This window comes from Gossypium raimondii, chromosome 3 (genome assembly GCF_025698545.1).
Source record: "Gossypium raimondii isolate GPD5lz chromosome 3, ASM2569854v1, whole genome shotgun sequence".
NCBI lineage: Eukaryota > Viridiplantae > Streptophyta > Magnoliopsida > Malvales > Malvaceae > Gossypium > Gossypium raimondii.
In genome coordinates, this window is record NC_068567.1 from 54,876,072 (window position 1) to 54,892,389 (window position 16,318).

General features: G+C 33.4%; 1 protein-coding gene across 3 annotated transcripts; it reads right to left on the bottom strand.

Annotated features, from left to right (window-relative positions):
- Nucleotides 1-592: 592 nt before the first annotated feature.
- Nucleotides 593-16,051, bottom strand: LOC105794762 (uncharacterized). 3 transcript variants are annotated; one of them, XR_008194553.1, is made up of 13 exons: nucleotides 15,557-16,047; nucleotides 15,325-15,472; nucleotides 14,390-14,544; nucleotides 13,179-13,361; nucleotides 12,386-12,461; nucleotides 9,140-9,217; nucleotides 8,730-8,815; nucleotides 6,049-6,122; nucleotides 4,193-4,238; nucleotides 3,122-3,231; nucleotides 2,602-2,776; nucleotides 1,156-1,369; nucleotides 1,023-1,070 (listed from the first exon to the last, which is right to left on the bottom strand). XR_008194553.1 is itself a non-coding variant. In XM_012624068.2 (12 exons), exons 1-12 carry the CDS (start codon nucleotides 15,812-15,814, stop codon nucleotides 784-786), a joined length of 1,596 nt encoding a protein of 531 aa, XP_012479522.1. In that variant the 5' UTR covers nucleotides 15,815-16,051; the 3' UTR covers nucleotides 593-783. The 3 variants fall into 3 exon arrangements, 2 of the variants coding, with proteins under 2 accessions (XP_012479522.1, XP_012479523.1); XM_012624068.2 differs by lacking the exons at nucleotides 1,023-1,070; nucleotides 1,156-1,369 and adding an exon at nucleotides 593-990 and having other exon boundaries at nucleotides 15,557-16,051; XM_012624069.2 differs by having other exon boundaries at nucleotides 593-1,369.
- Nucleotides 16,052-16,318: the final 267 nt, after the last annotated feature.

Below are 16,318 nucleotides of genomic sequence, written 5' to 3' on the forward strand. Positions count from 1 at the left end.
CTTTTTTTTCTGATTCTTCCCATCTTCTTAGGAATTGTAAAACATCTCCTTGAAATGTTCTAACATAGTTTAAAAGTTTTTCTTTCGACCACATGTTATTGTTAACAAATATAGTCATAGACTGTGCCCAATCATCTATGATTTTTTCATAGTCTGCTATAAGAATATTAGTTAAATCTAAATATATTCCTCCTTGAACAACATTGCTTTTGTTTAGATATCTATTCTGTGGGACTGGTTGAGTAGATGATTCTCTTAAATTTTCAAATTTTATTTCATTTGTAGCAATATTTCGGTTTGATTACCAAAAATCCTAGTTGTATTTTCAACTTGTTCATAGCTTTATTAAAAGATCTTAAATAATCATCTCTTTGAAGATCTGGCTCTATTTTTCTTTTACCATAAGGATCTGTTTGATCAATATCCATTTATTCTGGTATTTCTATATTTTCTTCATCATCTGTTGAAGTATATACCAATCTACATTTTATCATGCTGAACCAGCCACACTTCATTTGGTTTACTTTGAAATTAACCTACAATGCCATTTTGACATGTATAGTATTACTATTCCTCACAAGGATTAGCATGATGTCATAACCATCCATTAACATTTCACAATCTATATAACAATTCAAACAAATATAATATCAACTATAAAGCTGTTGTTCCAACAAACCATTTTGCAATCCATTATATATGCTAGAAAATAAAAAATAATAATTGACTATTGAATTACCATTAGATGACTGCCAGAGCCTCTCACGAACTCCAAAAACCAAATCATGCCCCTTTCCCTGTTTTACTCAAATGAAAGCATGCTTTTTTACCCAGTGAATACCCAGCAATGCCAATCACTGTCCCAGTAATAAGCAGACTAGATATCTTCAGCTTCGGACACTTGAACTGAATCCTGCTACTAACATATGCACATGTCCACCTCAGAAAGAAAGGCACCCAAGTTTTATGGAACCTCTGAACAGAAAATTCCTACAGGATTCAATGGAGCACACTAGGTCGGATAACGAAACATTCTATCCCAATAGCCAATTTATGATAAAATGCAAAACCTGAATGAGCCCCAGAAGAAAATATATAATTAAATATCACTAGTGAATTTTTATCATCAGATAATGAAACTGGTTTAGATCTCACATGAATTCATAATTGCATGTAAAATGTACTAGTTTTCAGGATCTCCTTAGCTATGTGAATCAGAGAAGCTGCATGTATAAGAAAGCCATCCAACAGAGAAGGTTGGTAGGTGAGTGGTGGTCCAATGTTAAAGCTTTCCAGAGCTCGGTTCAAAAGCAACCACAAGGCTCTCAAATGCAACCAGACTGCCAATGAAGTTTTCCATAGAGAAGCCCTGCATTTTCTCACAGTAAAGGTTCCAGTTCGTCTCAATAATGTAAAAACACTGGAATGCTTTGTCCTAACAATTTTAAATCTGAAAGGAATATCTAATTTTAAGTACCATAGGTCCCTCAGGCACATGCTACTTCAAAACTGTACAAGATATAAATTATAGCAACAATTAAAAGGGTATGTTTCCTACACATACTAATCATTTGAAGCTACATAAACCACACTCATCAATACATAGCTATGGTGATAATGGACAACCAACCTAATTATCTAGTATCAATAATCTATAATATAATACATTCTTAGTTCCGGTGACTAGTTAAATCTTTCCTTACATACACTTACGTTGAAAAATTTTTGTATTGACCACAGTTTTACTTGTTATTTCTAAATTATCATTTCAAATATCTTTATTGTAAATATCAATAAATATTATCCAATTCGTAAAGAAGAATTCTAATTGCATCGAAGACAAATGGAAACACTCAACTTGATATAAAAGTACAAGAAACCCAAGACTTACCAATGTGAAAAATATCACTCCACACTCTTCAAGTATAAACCCAATACTAACAACCAAAAGAGAGGTACTTAACCAGTGTGACATAACACCACCCTAACAGTTCCCTGACATGTAAGGGGGCTAAAAACCGAGAAAGGGCTGACCATATTACAAACTCATAAGAGGCAACAAGAACAAAATCACCTTGGGCTCTAATACCATGCTAAACTTCTAATGTAAAACCAATTGGCTTTATATGGAGAGACCCAACATAGAATCTACGACCATACGAAATCTAATGAGAGATAACAGAACACAATACCAACTAATATAGGAAAATAATCATTTAAAAGCATGCATGAGAAAATATTCAACTATCTAATCGTGGTGTCAAGTTTCCAGCAATTTCAGATGGAACTTCTAAAAATGTTTCAACTAGTATTTCAGCATAAAGCATGCTGGAGATTCATGTATAACTATGGACCTGAAAAGTACTGTTAAAATATGTAATTAATCTAACATTTTCCTAATCCATACGAGTACAAGTTGACCAATTTCAGTTACTTTGATTTGATTTTATATGACATTAATAATCAAACAAAAATTTTAAAGAACAATACATGCTAGATATGAGGAAAATGACGAGTAGAGACTCAGTGCAGTTTTATAAAAACATGCAATCGATTATAAGCACAGACAAATATTTTATCCCAACATTTGGTAAATAATACCTTTGGTAGCTTCTTTTGCTGGTCTAGATGATCCACATGTAGCCTGACATTTGATGCAGCAGCAGTCCATAAACTGCGGTCTACCCCAGAATACACATTAGCAACTATGTCAAACAATGTGTCTGCTCCATTTTCTATGGCTTTCAAAATGCTTTCTTCTCTACTCCTTCGGTTCCTGATAAGAAGGAATTTCTCTGTCAAGAAAAATTCTACGTTGTTTGCAATTCCATGATGCTAGAGAATCATATTGTCCATTAAAAATTATTAATGGCACCATATATACTGTTGTACAACAAACAAAATGAGGTTTGATATATATATACATACTTATCATTTCTCAACATTGCATAACTTAGTGTAACTACCTATGAATGATATTACCAAAATAAAACATAAAACTTGAAAAGATAATCAGAAATGAGAAATGCTAATTGTCAATTGTTTAGCTATAACAAGAGATTTTCTAGGGTCCCATGACAGATTTCCAAATAATTCGGGTAAAGAAGTAGTAGCTTCATACTTGAGATATCCACAAAGCATGTTCTTTGGCCACAGGTTGACTCTCCCATGCATGGGGATCAGGGTATGTGGTGAAAGCTCCAAAAATTTGTAACTTGTTTGGAAGTATTCCTACATAAAAAGTAGAAATTTCTTTTAGGAACAATGTTATACAACAAGGCTCAAGTAAGTAGAAAAAAAGCCCCTATACTCTAAACAACTCCTGAGCTATTCTACATTTCTTAAGCCCCTATACTCTTATAGTAACAAGATGAGCCATTTCTTCCATTTGTACCCAAATAACTTCCTATTTCAAACAAAAGATCAATTTATATTTTGGGCTTATTTGTGCTATGTTACTCCAACTTTTCATCTTCCCTAAAATACAGGTATTCAACACCCATACCCAACACATATTCGGACATAGATATGAGGGTCTAGTTCTCCAAATATATAGAAAAACTTAGACAAAATTGAGCATACATGCATACCCGTAACATAGTATTTGGGTACAAATAAAAAGGTAAAGGGTTTTTCTATGTAAATGTTGTGGAGGTTAGGGTTTTATTCAGGTCCAAATTAAACCCAACTGATTTAAGTTTCAATATATAATAAGGAACCCCTGTTTCTCCACAGTTAGCACTGTTCCCTTTCCCCAACTGCTATCAGCACCATTCAAGCCATGATGTTGCATTAAGAAAACTGAGATAGAACCATTTCTTTTATGTTGAAGAAAATAAAATCTGCACGGCAAGATTGAGCTAATAACATAGATAGTAGCAGAAGCCATACAAAAAGATTTGATGCTAAAAGAAGCAAAACAGAAGTAACTTCAGAAAGAATGCATTTATTATATGCCAACAATCAACTTGGTTATGGTCTTGGTTCAGAAAATAAAATTCTACTATTACACTCTCAATATGCCTTTCATGTTCTCCCATAACATTTAAATTAAAAAACAATTAAAGAAAAACTTTACCTAATGTTTAGTTAAATGATAGGAAACAAGAACTGAATAAATAAAGCTTATTGAATTTAGCCACTGAAATAGTATGCCAAAAAAAGAAATACTATGGCTTTTAAATGCACTTACAGTCATGTTTCCACCAGAAGTAATGTCCAGAGCAGCACTTCCTTGACTGTAACAAACCAACAGGCATATTAACAAGGAAGTTCCATGAATAAAATAAGAAATAAGAATAGAAAAGCTTATATTATTTGTTTAGGTTCAAAATCAAGTCATCTTTCATGGGTTCATCTTTCAAGACACAAACTTCTGCAACCCATTGTACAATAGGAACTTAAGTGAATAATCCATATATTTAACAAGCTAAAAACCTTTAAAAGCTACAGACCAATCTCAAACCATAGGTTTTAAATCATCTTCATTCATGGGATTGGATGGGCATAAGTCCCCACAACATAAAGTTCACATCCAGTCTGACGCAACTGCTCTGTTCATTAAGCAAGATTAAATTTTTTGAAACATATTCTGATTAATGAAAAATCAAAGTTGCCAAAAGGTTGCCTCCACAACTATTTTCTTTAAGTAAATTAACAAAAACTTATCACGTCATCACCTGCTAGAATATATTTTAAGCTAATACATGTATATAAGTATTAAGTTTTAATTATTAATGAATGTAGGATTTGTTTGCTTAAGATGGATCTAAAAGTTTTGCTATTTGACAATTTTAATACTGAATCCTAGTTGCTAAACAATTTTAACATATGGATCTCTTTTAATCTTCAAACCTTTGCAAAAGACCCTTTTTGTAGAACCTTGTTTTAACATCTACTATAGCAAATTTATTCACAATTCAACAAGTAAAAGTTTTTTATATCTCTTTCTTTTTTCTCCCTTTACTTTTGTAATTTCATGTGCTTGTCTCACTCCAACAACCCAATGGCTAGATAACTTTAGGACTTTCATCTTGAATGACAGCCTTAAGTTCAAGCTTAGTAAGGGAACGGAGCTTATTGAGAGGAAAGAGGTATAAACCTATAGTATGTAGCCTAAGGCCTAATGAGCTCATCATTTACAAAAATAAATTTCATGAAAGTAAAATTTCCAGTCATATATGATTTTGACATTATAACGAGACAAACTTCTAAATTTCTTGAGATTAATCAATTTTATTAATTGTATTAAAATATATGAATGAATAGTAATAATAAGCTTTTGTTTCCAAGTAATCTTTTGCCTCTAGTTTCTAATAATAAAAAAGTACACTAACATGGAGAGTGAAAGAAAGATCTCTAAAACTATATTGAAGTTGTCTCAAAACAAATTAATCTATGGTTTTATACAACTCAAATGCTATACAGATAAAATATAAATATACAATTTTTGGATTCAGCATTTGCAATTAACAATCTAATTGTATATTTTTGAACTTTTAAATTTTCAGAGCAAACAATTTTTAAAGCACAAATACAACGTGCAAATTTCAGCACTTATTTTTCAGTTTTGAGTCCCAATTTTATCAAAAACAACCTTAGTTTAATCAAGAAGAAGATAAATCTTTCTTTCTACCAAAGTAAATATATGCAAACACTCATCTCACCAATGTCAATATGCATATCTGATTGCAAAACACTCATCTCACCAATGTCAATATGCACATCTGATTGCAAATACTCATCTCACCAATGTCAATATGCATATCTGTTGCAAACACTCATCTCACCAATGTCAATATGCATATCTGTTGCAAACACTCATCTCACCAATGTCAATATGCATATCTGTTGCAAACACTCATCTCACCAATGTCAATATGCATATCTGTTGCAAACACTCATCTCACCAATGTCAATATGCATATCTGATAGCAAACACTAGAGTTATGTAAATCGTACTTTTCATGCACAAACATATAAAGCATCTCCTTTTAGATTCTTTTATTATTCTATACAATTATACAAGAATTTTCGACAAAGTCTTACCCCACACAATGGTCGCCCACAATTAATGAGTTAGTACTAACATCAAGCAATGCCATGTGGCTATCTGTATGTCCCTGAATTAAGAAGAATAATTTTGTTAGATCCAGATAAAAGAGAAAGTTGCATATCCAAATTTCATATAAGAGATCAAAAAAATTAGTGATCATAAAGAAGAGGGGCATTTGCTGTATTATAAGTGAACATGTAATCATTTAGTGAAGATGATATACAGACAAACTAGCCAAGCACTGCACTGATAATTATGCATTCTTATTATGTTGTTTTGCAGATGCCATATTAGTTGATAAACACCTTTATGATCTTGGAATTGTCAACCAGGAATTGCACCTTGGGCTTCCTAATACTTGGTAAACAAATGTTACGTGTCAATATGTTGGGAAAGGTCATTAATTTGGGTTCTTTAATTAAGGCTTGGATTACGCTCCTATTTTTTTCCTTAAGTTTCTTGATTATGTTTTTATTTCAGTTTATTTATTTTCCTTTGAAGAAAACGTTTCCTCTTTATGCAATAAGCATGGTCCTTATTTAAAGGGACATATGAAATAATAAAAGGCTAAGCAGAATTTCTATCAAAACCTTAAAGAGGTTTGCATCTCTCTAAGGAGTCTTAAGGTTTCAATCTCCATTTAATGAGATGAACTATCAATCCCAAAATCATGAATGTAAGAATGTGGCATCAAAGCCAACAATCCTCAACAATGGCAAAACAATGGTTGACAGAGTGGAGAGCAGAAATACGCAAAAAGCTCGAGTATGTGCAAACAAAGAACACATATTAGGTCATACATTGTAGCATATTCACAAAAGTATTGCTAAAACCAAAACCAATTGTTTGATCAAATGTGTCAAGGAATAGATAAAACAATTGCCAGTAAATAGGTTAGTAGCGGTATAATTAATACGAAGGTAAACCCTCTAACTGAACAAAACCAAACCATGGCACCTTCTACCTATCTCTCTACCTTATCCTATGCATCAAACCCTCCTAAACCCATCTCGACAAAAACCGTGGTAGTCATAACCAACTCCACTTCCTTATCTTATTCATTAGCCCTTTATAAACTCATATACAACAAGTCATTTTTTTTCTTTAAACCTGATCCAAAAAACCTTCTACTCCATTATTCACCCCAAGCCTCACAATCAAACTCAATTACCATCAATTGAAATCCAACCACAAACTAAGCTTTCATCCACCCGCCCTGACCTAAACTTGTCATCCACCCAAATGACTTAAGCCCTAGCTCTACCATGCCACCTAGCCATCTACCTATTGCCCAGAGACACCAAACTCTACTCAAACCCTATATTGATAGTCCAATTGGAAGAATTAGAGCTTCCATTGAGTTTCAGAGGAAGCTGGGAGACAGGATTAAATTGAACCAAGATGCTTGAAGGAGTTGGAGGAGCGTTGGCATTAGTTACAACTTGAGCCATGAAGGAATGAATAGAAGAGTGAGCAAAGAACAAATAACGATCTTGAAGATTTGATGGAAAAGAAAGATTATTCACTCGGTTAGAGAAAATTGGCTTGTGATACCATAAAGAGGTTTTGAGTAAGAAGCCAAAAAACTGATGATTTTGCTAATTAATTTAGTTACCTATTTATACAAGAAGTAAAAGCAAATAACAAAAATAATACTAAGAAAAAGAAATTTAAATAACAAGAATTCACAAAATTAAATACAAGGACAAATTAAATTTAAACAAAAGGGTGAAATAAATTTAAACTAAACTAAAGGAATTGGTCTTCAGTACAATGCGTATCTTGTTGAGAATAGGAACTCTTTTCTTATCAATTAACTCAAGTATTTACATGGATATATATAGACAACTATGTTGAACTACTTAAGGAAATACAATCTTCACAAGAAATAGAATCAATAAAATCCCAATACTTTTAGCCTTAAGAAATCAGATCAGCCTTGATTAACAAGCCTGTCAATAGTCAATGGTCAACATATCTTCAATACAATTTGATTATGATTTTATTTCCTAGGACTTGCTTATTAGTTTAAATAAAATTTCCTAATAAATTAAAATAGTTTGCTGTTATATTTTTGCTTTCTTAGAATGGTAAACCTCTATTTAAAAGGAAAATTATTAATGAATAAAAAAAGTTTAAAGTGTCAGTACATTAAGGTAGACAACTCCCTTAGAGTTCTGCAGGATGGACAAAAATAAGAATCAAACTAAAGGCAAAGACTATAATCAATTTTGAACCCCTAGCAGTTCAAGTTCTAAGGTTTCAATCACCCTTTAATGAGCTAGAAGGTTTTGGTCTCCATTTGATGAGTTAAACTATCAATCCCAAAATCACAAATGTAACAACTCCATAATAGAGTACAACTAATATAGAAGCTCCTGGCTTTAAGTTCTAAGTATTCCCTACTTGAGAATATCAATGAAGTTTTTCCATAAATCTCATTCAAAGTTTAACTCGAACAACATGAGGATAAGTAATGCACAAGGTTAACTTTCAAGAAAATTACTACGTCACAACTTCAAAAATATGTTCCCCGTTATTTTTTCCTATCTTGCAATCTGTCTGTTTAGGTAGGACCAGGCCACAATGTCTAGACTAGAGTGCAACCTAATCATTTAATCAAAAAGAACAGAATGAACAATTTGTAAGAGATCAAGAGTTATAAGAGAAATACTGGAGCAAAAATGACAGTCAATCTGTGACCACCAACTAAAATGTCTTCTTCTCCAGAAACTGAGGTATAACCAAGAGACCAGTCACCTGTCAACATATGACCACAACTAAGCCATGAAACAAAGAATCTTGAGGTATGTCAAGTTTATGAGTAACATTATGACAAACTATTTAATAGGGTATATACTTGTTTCAGTCATGCAATGAATCATCAGGCTTGGATGAGGCATTTACCTACTAATATGCCTCGCAAGTTAAAGAAAGAAAAATATCCTCAGTAGCCTTTTGTTGTGAATCCATAATTAAAGGAAAGTAAACTTAGAGTTGTGCCTCCCTTTTTAACTAGTAGGGTTAGCAGATAGGCTATAGAAACAAAATGATAAGAATTCAAATATAAACACCATTTCTGACCTTTTCCAATGCGACGCATAGTATTTTCATGCGCTAGCAGTGTAGCATTAGGATTGCATTTTTGGATAATTGAAAGACCTGAGAAAAACCATAAATCAATATATTCAGTATAGACTTTTCATGACAGCAAAGCAAATGGACCCATATTATGCATCTAGAAAAGTAATTATAATCATTAATATACAACTAAGAGCACGTTACTTTGGAAGAATAATCTCAGTTGGCATGGAAATCGTAAGGGGTAGCCTGAAGTATATAACATTTTGAAAAAACATGAAAATATGGTTCCAAATTAGGGTGAGCAAAAAATCAATTAGCCAATTAAACTAAAGTGAACCGAACTGAAACCTTGTTCTAAGCATAACTATTCCAGACATAGCTATTCTCAAACAACGGTTGTTCTGAACAACAACTATTCCAAACAACAGTTGTTTTTCCGGAAGAGATATTAAGTGAAGCAACATTGCTATCTGTTCTGAGTTAAACTTTGTTATTAACCTTAAAAGCGCAATTTCCTAAAACATAATTTTATCGTATCTGGAAAGAGATAAATGTTAGTAGCCAAAACTGAGTGTCTACAATGAGCCAATTACTTAAAAGGCTCACTACTTCCCTATTCAAAGCTCGATACTAGATATTAGAAGATAGGTTTCTACCTATCTATAAGTCCAAGAAATTTTTTCCCACAAGATCATGATCATATCAACCTCACTATTCGTTAAACAGCCTGAACATATCAACCCTAAATCCTACATTGATCAAGGATGATTGTTCTTTTCTCCCATGAAAATAATGAAAATTTAGTAAAAACAGCCCAAACAAATGGGAGACTTAATCATGAGCCATAAGTTAAAAAGCTCCCAATAATCTACAAATAGCAAGCTGGTCGATTCAAAATTTCCCCATTTATTATCATTTTTTACAATATAACCTGAATGAACAAATGCCCTAGTGCCAATTAGATTGGAAATAAGATATATTAGTTAACAAAGCAAACTCATCACTAATAGGTAGTAATACAAGATTTTCCTTCATGATAGTACAATAACATCTAAATTATTAAGGTAATAATGGGATGAATTTCATGAAACATACAAGGCCTGGCAAAGGAATTATAAGTCATAATTATGGAATTCTTATGCATAAATTCATGTTCCAGAAAACGTTTTTGTTGAGTATTGTCAAGACAAGACATTGACAAGACAAGAGACTAGTACATGTTACCTTCTTACTTGTGAAGTAAAGAACAGATCTCTTAGGTTAAAATATGGGGATACTTGGGAGAACAAGTAGGCACTTGTTTGGGAAACAAGTTCATCGAACATGACCCATTTTGAGAACTTCACTCAGTGGAGTCATCCAGGTGTCTGGAAAAAGTTCTCATGTGACAGTTGTGTAACTAGCACTCTGACGTGCAAGATATCATGTCATCTTATATGAGTATTGTCATATTTCAACTCATCACAAATGGGTCCCAAGAAAGGATGCCTAAGGTAAGATGTTTGGAGCATGGCATGAATCATAGTGAAGTTAAATTGAGTCACATACAGTAAAATAAACTTGTCGCAAATGAAAGGTAAAATTTGAAGCTAAAAATTCGAAAACTTCAATTTCGAAAATTTGATGACAAGTTTTGAATAAAATCCATATATGTTTAAAATTAAACAAAGTGGACAGGGTTAATTGGATAAGATAATCTCTCAATTAAGAATGGATGAGATTGATACATGATTAAGATAATGTGTTGATTTATACAAAAAGAATAAGATAATGTATTGTTTCATACATTCATGAAAGTCCTAATTAAGACATGGGTACGATGATCTCCTAACTATTACATACTATGTCCTGACCAAATTTCTTTTAAATGTTCAAATAGATAAAAAACTTCTCCCTTTGGTAGAATTTGATCAACCAAATTTGGCTTTCTCAAAAATGACTAAATTGAAATTACAAAATTGTCGTCTTGATTTCCAAGTCCCAGTTTGAGAATTGGAACTTAACTAAACCTCTAACTCTTGTGATGTGAAAGTGTTTACTAAAGAGATTGACAACATAAATCAAGCTATTCAGATTTTATATAGACTGTGAAAAGTCGAACAGAAATCAGGCTCTGAAATCCTAAGAAAAATCAGTGAAGACATTGCTTACTTGGGTGTTAGATTTTGGCTAGCCTTTAGAAGGATAAAAGATTGAATTTACTTGCTACATTAAAGGACTAGATTAATTTATTCATCTGATAAATAAATCAAAGAGAATTAATCCTAATTATACTGTCTTGGCCGAACCTATAGCTATATGAGGATGAATTCATTTAAACAGTTTAAAGTTAAATTAAACACTAGGAGTCCAAAGGTAACTGTTGTGCTTCAATATTGGAGTTTTAACACTAGTAACACAAGTAAATCCTTTATTAACTTTTAGAAAAAAAAATATTTATTAACAACTTCTAGTTTGCTTGATAATTATTTATATCCAAGACAAAGCTGCAATAGGCATTCTAAGCCCTAGCTGCCCTTGTCTAAGCCTCCAGGCCTCATTTGTTTCACATTAACTGAAACCCATAAGCCATTACAACTCTATTCAGTCAAAATGTGAAACCAAAGAACATAACTTTTGTTTGTGATTGTCAATCGTACAACTAGCATTAGAAAAACCCCAAGACTCATGAAGGCTCCAGCAATCATCCATGTAGAGCACCATTGGAGATAACACACTAGGGCTGCTTGTGACGTAGGAGAAATCCCGAGGAGACCAACCACGTTCCATATTTATTTTTATATTTAAAATTAAAAATTATTACTTATTTTTCATGTTTGTAGATTAAAATCAATTAAGAATCTTTCTTTGTGAGAAACAGCCGAATCAAAGGTGAAAATTAAAACAAGATAAAAAAGGGGAAAAAATGACAAAACTGACCAAAGGGACTGACACTACAGCACCACAATGGGCACTATAGCACTGCAATGGGCATTGTTGCACCAAAATTTCAGCAGAGCCAGCACTGCAACGCTGTTCTGGCACTGCGATGCTGGATCAATTTAGCCTCAGGGTTTCCTTTGTTCAACCCCCCCGACTTGGCCTTCTACTCTAACCTTTGGCACTTATTTTGAGAAATTTTAGGGCAGAAAATAAGTATATTTAAGAAAGATAAACCTAGGTTTAATGAGGTAATTAGATAGATGAAAAATGTTAAATAATGCAAAAATCACACAATATCAGATAGAAATACTTTGTGAAACTGACCTTCAACATGATCAAGATGATGATGAGTAACAAAGACAATTAACTTTTCAGGCAAGCAAGCTATGATCTGCTTGAGCTGATCAAACGAAACAATAATGTCAATATCATGTTGAGTTATATGTAAAACATGCCAAAATGAACACTACACAGTTACATAACCATAAACAAAAAGAAAATCATATAAATTTCTAAGGTGTTGATAAAAGTTTACTATTTTATAATGATATGGACTAGGTACTGAGCTAAACAAAGATTCACACCTTTATATGATCGTCTTCTTTTCCCATTTTACTTGAGTATCTAGCCTTTAATTTGTTTTTGACAAAAGAGAAAAAGTAATTGCTATAGAAATATTCCATTCATATGTGAAAATGCTCCCATACTATAAAGTGTGAAACTGATGCCACCTATATTGTAATGCACAGACTTTCCTTTCATGATCAAACTAGGAAACTGAACATTATGTAATCACTCTCAAGTTGCTTCTGTAAAAATAACTTCTATACTGAACTGAAAGACCAGTTAAATTGACATCTCACAATTCCCAGAGAAGCTGCAAGCTCACTTAGAGGTTACTGCTTTTATTGAGAGATAAACTACGAAATCCAGCAAAGAATCCTGTTTGAAGTAATTCATGGATAAGCACACCTTTTTTGTTTTCAAGGAAGTGAGGTGTTAACTTGGACAACATACTGAAACTATAACTCTGACATAGCAGAATGCAGCTCATAATGAAATTAGTTTGTTCAAGGAAGCACGGGAAAACTCATGCTAACAAATAGGTTTTTCATACCTCTTCATGGTACTCATGTCGGCATCCTGGATCCACAATCAATGCATCTCCATGAGCAACAAAGCTGCAATCCCCAACTGTATCTGAAACTTGTTTAGGTGCAAATATTACCAAGTTCGTTGTAAGGAAGGGCTTCCTTGTTTTACTTCGCATAGGTAGAATTACAACTCCAGGAGGATACTCCTGAAAGAATAAATCTCAGTCCACAAAGACATTTTAATGCTAAATTCTAAATTCAAGTAATCACGACAATTAAAAATGTCAATCCTTTTTCTCCAAGTAAAATAAGATGGACAATCTTAAGCCAAATCCTATTTTATATGTATATGTGTACATAAAGGTATACATATATGTATACGTATATGCATATGCATATAATATATATATGTTCCAAGACGCAAGCATTAAGAAAGGATTCCTATGGAGACTTAATGAAAGATGTTAAAAAAAACGAGGCTGACAGCCTTTACATTCATAAAGGAATTCTTCCTTAAAAATTCCAGAAATTATGACGAATACACGTCATACGATCAATAAAAACTCTGATAAAGGGCAACCCAAAATGTATGCACATAGATGAGAAATAAATCAATTTTTATTTCTAGGATGATGTACATAGCAGAGAATAAACAACTCCATTCATAGTCTTATAGACTTATATTGTTACAAGCGCTAGGAACTACCTGTATCTAGCAGCACACTAGCAGTTAAACATCAATTCTGTACACTTCAAATTCGTACTTGCTAAAAGTGTATTATAAGTTGAAAATTATGAAAATACGTGCCCAGAAAAGCAGACCTTAAACTTCCAGAAAAACTCTTCAAGCCAACTGGACATCAGAGGCTAAAAATCTGCAATCTTAAAAGTAGTACTTAAAGATTCTTTGCCAATAGAATCTTCATTTGCTAGAAGTAGGCAGTGGACTTTCATATTCATATTTTCACTTTGAAAAATTAAGAAGCACAGCCTAATCATCTCTCCAGTAACTCGCCTTTCTGGAGCAAACTTCATCGAAGCATGAAAACAAAGAGATGGATTTCTAATAATAGGGAATTAAGAATCAATCTACTGCCCTTAGAAGTTATACTTTCATAAAATTTGGTCATAAACACCCCTAAAATTGTTAATGTCTAGACCACATTCTTCCTTATGGCTAATGCAGCATGCTGTGATAGATCATTATCAGTTAGTCACTCGAAAGACAGCAAACCTGATAACGCAACGTGGGTGGTAATGTCCGTGCAGCTGACTGCAATGAGTCATTTATAAGAGCAAAAACTACCAAAGGCCCTACACGATCACTACAAGGTTTCACCTCCAGAAGCCAGGTAAGACAGCTTTCAGTAGACATCCACTTACACAGCCCTGAACAAGTAATGGAGCATTTCTAACAATAAGTTGCTTGTGCTACAGCATATTCTGGTGACAGAATCAACAAAATCATAACCCATAGGGTTTGAACAATAACATTCTAATAAGCTATGAAGCACAGACACAGACACACAATACGGGTACAACACGATACAGAACAGGGTCACCACTGCCACTCCAGCCGCTGTCAATGGTGTCGAAATATTGTAAAATACCCTCATTATATCTCTCCGAACTTCCTAATCACATGCACCAGATTAGAGTCTAGAAAATCTTAACAATAAAGTCTAGATCTAGGTTTCAAACAGAGATTTTCTATCACTATTATGATGTTTTCAACTATTTTCAACCACCAAAATCCCGTGTCCTTGTGTGTCTTGCCGTATCTGATTTTTTTATTTTTTTCCGTATTTTGATGTGTCCGGTAGGTATTCCGGCATGTCCATGTCGGATAACGTGTTGAGATAGGTACGAGGGACTTTCCGGCGTGTGTCCGAGCTTCATAGCTAATAAGCTTTTGGTAACAATTAAAGATAAAACCTGCCCTCTTTTTGGCGAGCCCCAATTTGATCAATATTACAACTTTAACAAACTCTCACCTGAAGCCCTTTGTAGATCAAGTTAATCTAGGAATTAAAAATCTCCACTTTATTTTTTCACCCAATAACTTCTCTTATGCATTTTTAGAAATAAGCATCGAGATTCTAGAAGAATTAGCCAATACAAATTTAAACCAACTATATTTAGCTTGATGAACGAGTACAATAAACATACCTTGACAATTTTGATTTCCGTCCAACAAATTGCCCATAATAAACACAGTATTAACTGGAAACTCAGGCCCGAACTCAGCTTCCTCCACATACTTGAACAAACTCCACTCCCCTACATCATTCACCGTTAAACCCAATTTTTCCAGCACCTAGAAAGAATAACCAATTAACCACCATCAGATAACAGAAACTCGAAAATGAAATTATTTATTTAAAAAGGAAATAAAATTGACCCCAGTAAGAGCAAGTTGGACATCAAATTTAGTCAAATCAATGTTGTGAGAGGACTGGGCGCCCTGGATAACAATCCCAGAGTAGGAGTGATCGTGTTGAAGGTTGAGAAGCGTGGAAGGAAGGTCCCAGAGATCAGAATCCACATAAGAATCGTACTGGTCTTCGCTGAATTTAGGCGGTGGAGTTTGCTTAAGGAGGAGGAATTCAGCGTCGTTTGACGGGTTTTTGAGGATAACAGCAAGATTATGAGTAGCCATTTTTTTCCAACTTTTTTGGTTGTTAGAGAAATGAGAAGAAGGTTGAATCCATAGTGAGGAAGGTGATTAAAACCTACAGCTTAAATGGTTGTCGGCGTAGGGTAGGCTGCGGCGGGTAGGTAAATTATTGATTAAGAAATAAATAAAATAAAAGTGCTGATACTGGTACTGAGACCGGGAGTTGATAGTTCAGTTGGCGGTTGATGACCAGGTACGGAACTACGCGGAGAGACGAATAATTAGCAGGAATGTTGATTTTTACTATTTGTTTTTAAAATCAACTAAATAGTGAAATGTAATTCTTTAAAAAATATACATTATTTTTTTAATAATTATATATAACATGCAAATGCAATGATTATAATGTAAAGAAAAAATCTGCCCGTCTCAAAGTTCACCCCTTATGGAGCGAAAATGGATGGCCTCCAAGTTTTTTGGGTTAAAATCCTTTTAGCTCCCTGACAAAATCAAAATTAGACAAATTGAACCTTTCCTCTATCTTTT

Excerpts from the sequence above, each read along its gene's own strand:
- LOC105794762 (XM_012624068.2), bottom strand. The coding sequence starts at position 15,814 with ATGGCTACTCATAATCTTGCTGTTATCCTCAAAAACCCGTCAAACGAC. Across the intron at positions 14,545-15,324 it reads CGGAAATCAAAATTGTCAAG|GGCTGTGTAAGTGGATGTCT; the intron begins GTATGTTTATTG and ends TTACTTGTTCAG. Across the intron at positions 12,462-13,178 it reads GACATGAGTACCATGAAGAG|CTCAAGCAGATCATAGCTTG; the intron begins GTATGAAAAACC and ends TCGTTTGATCAG.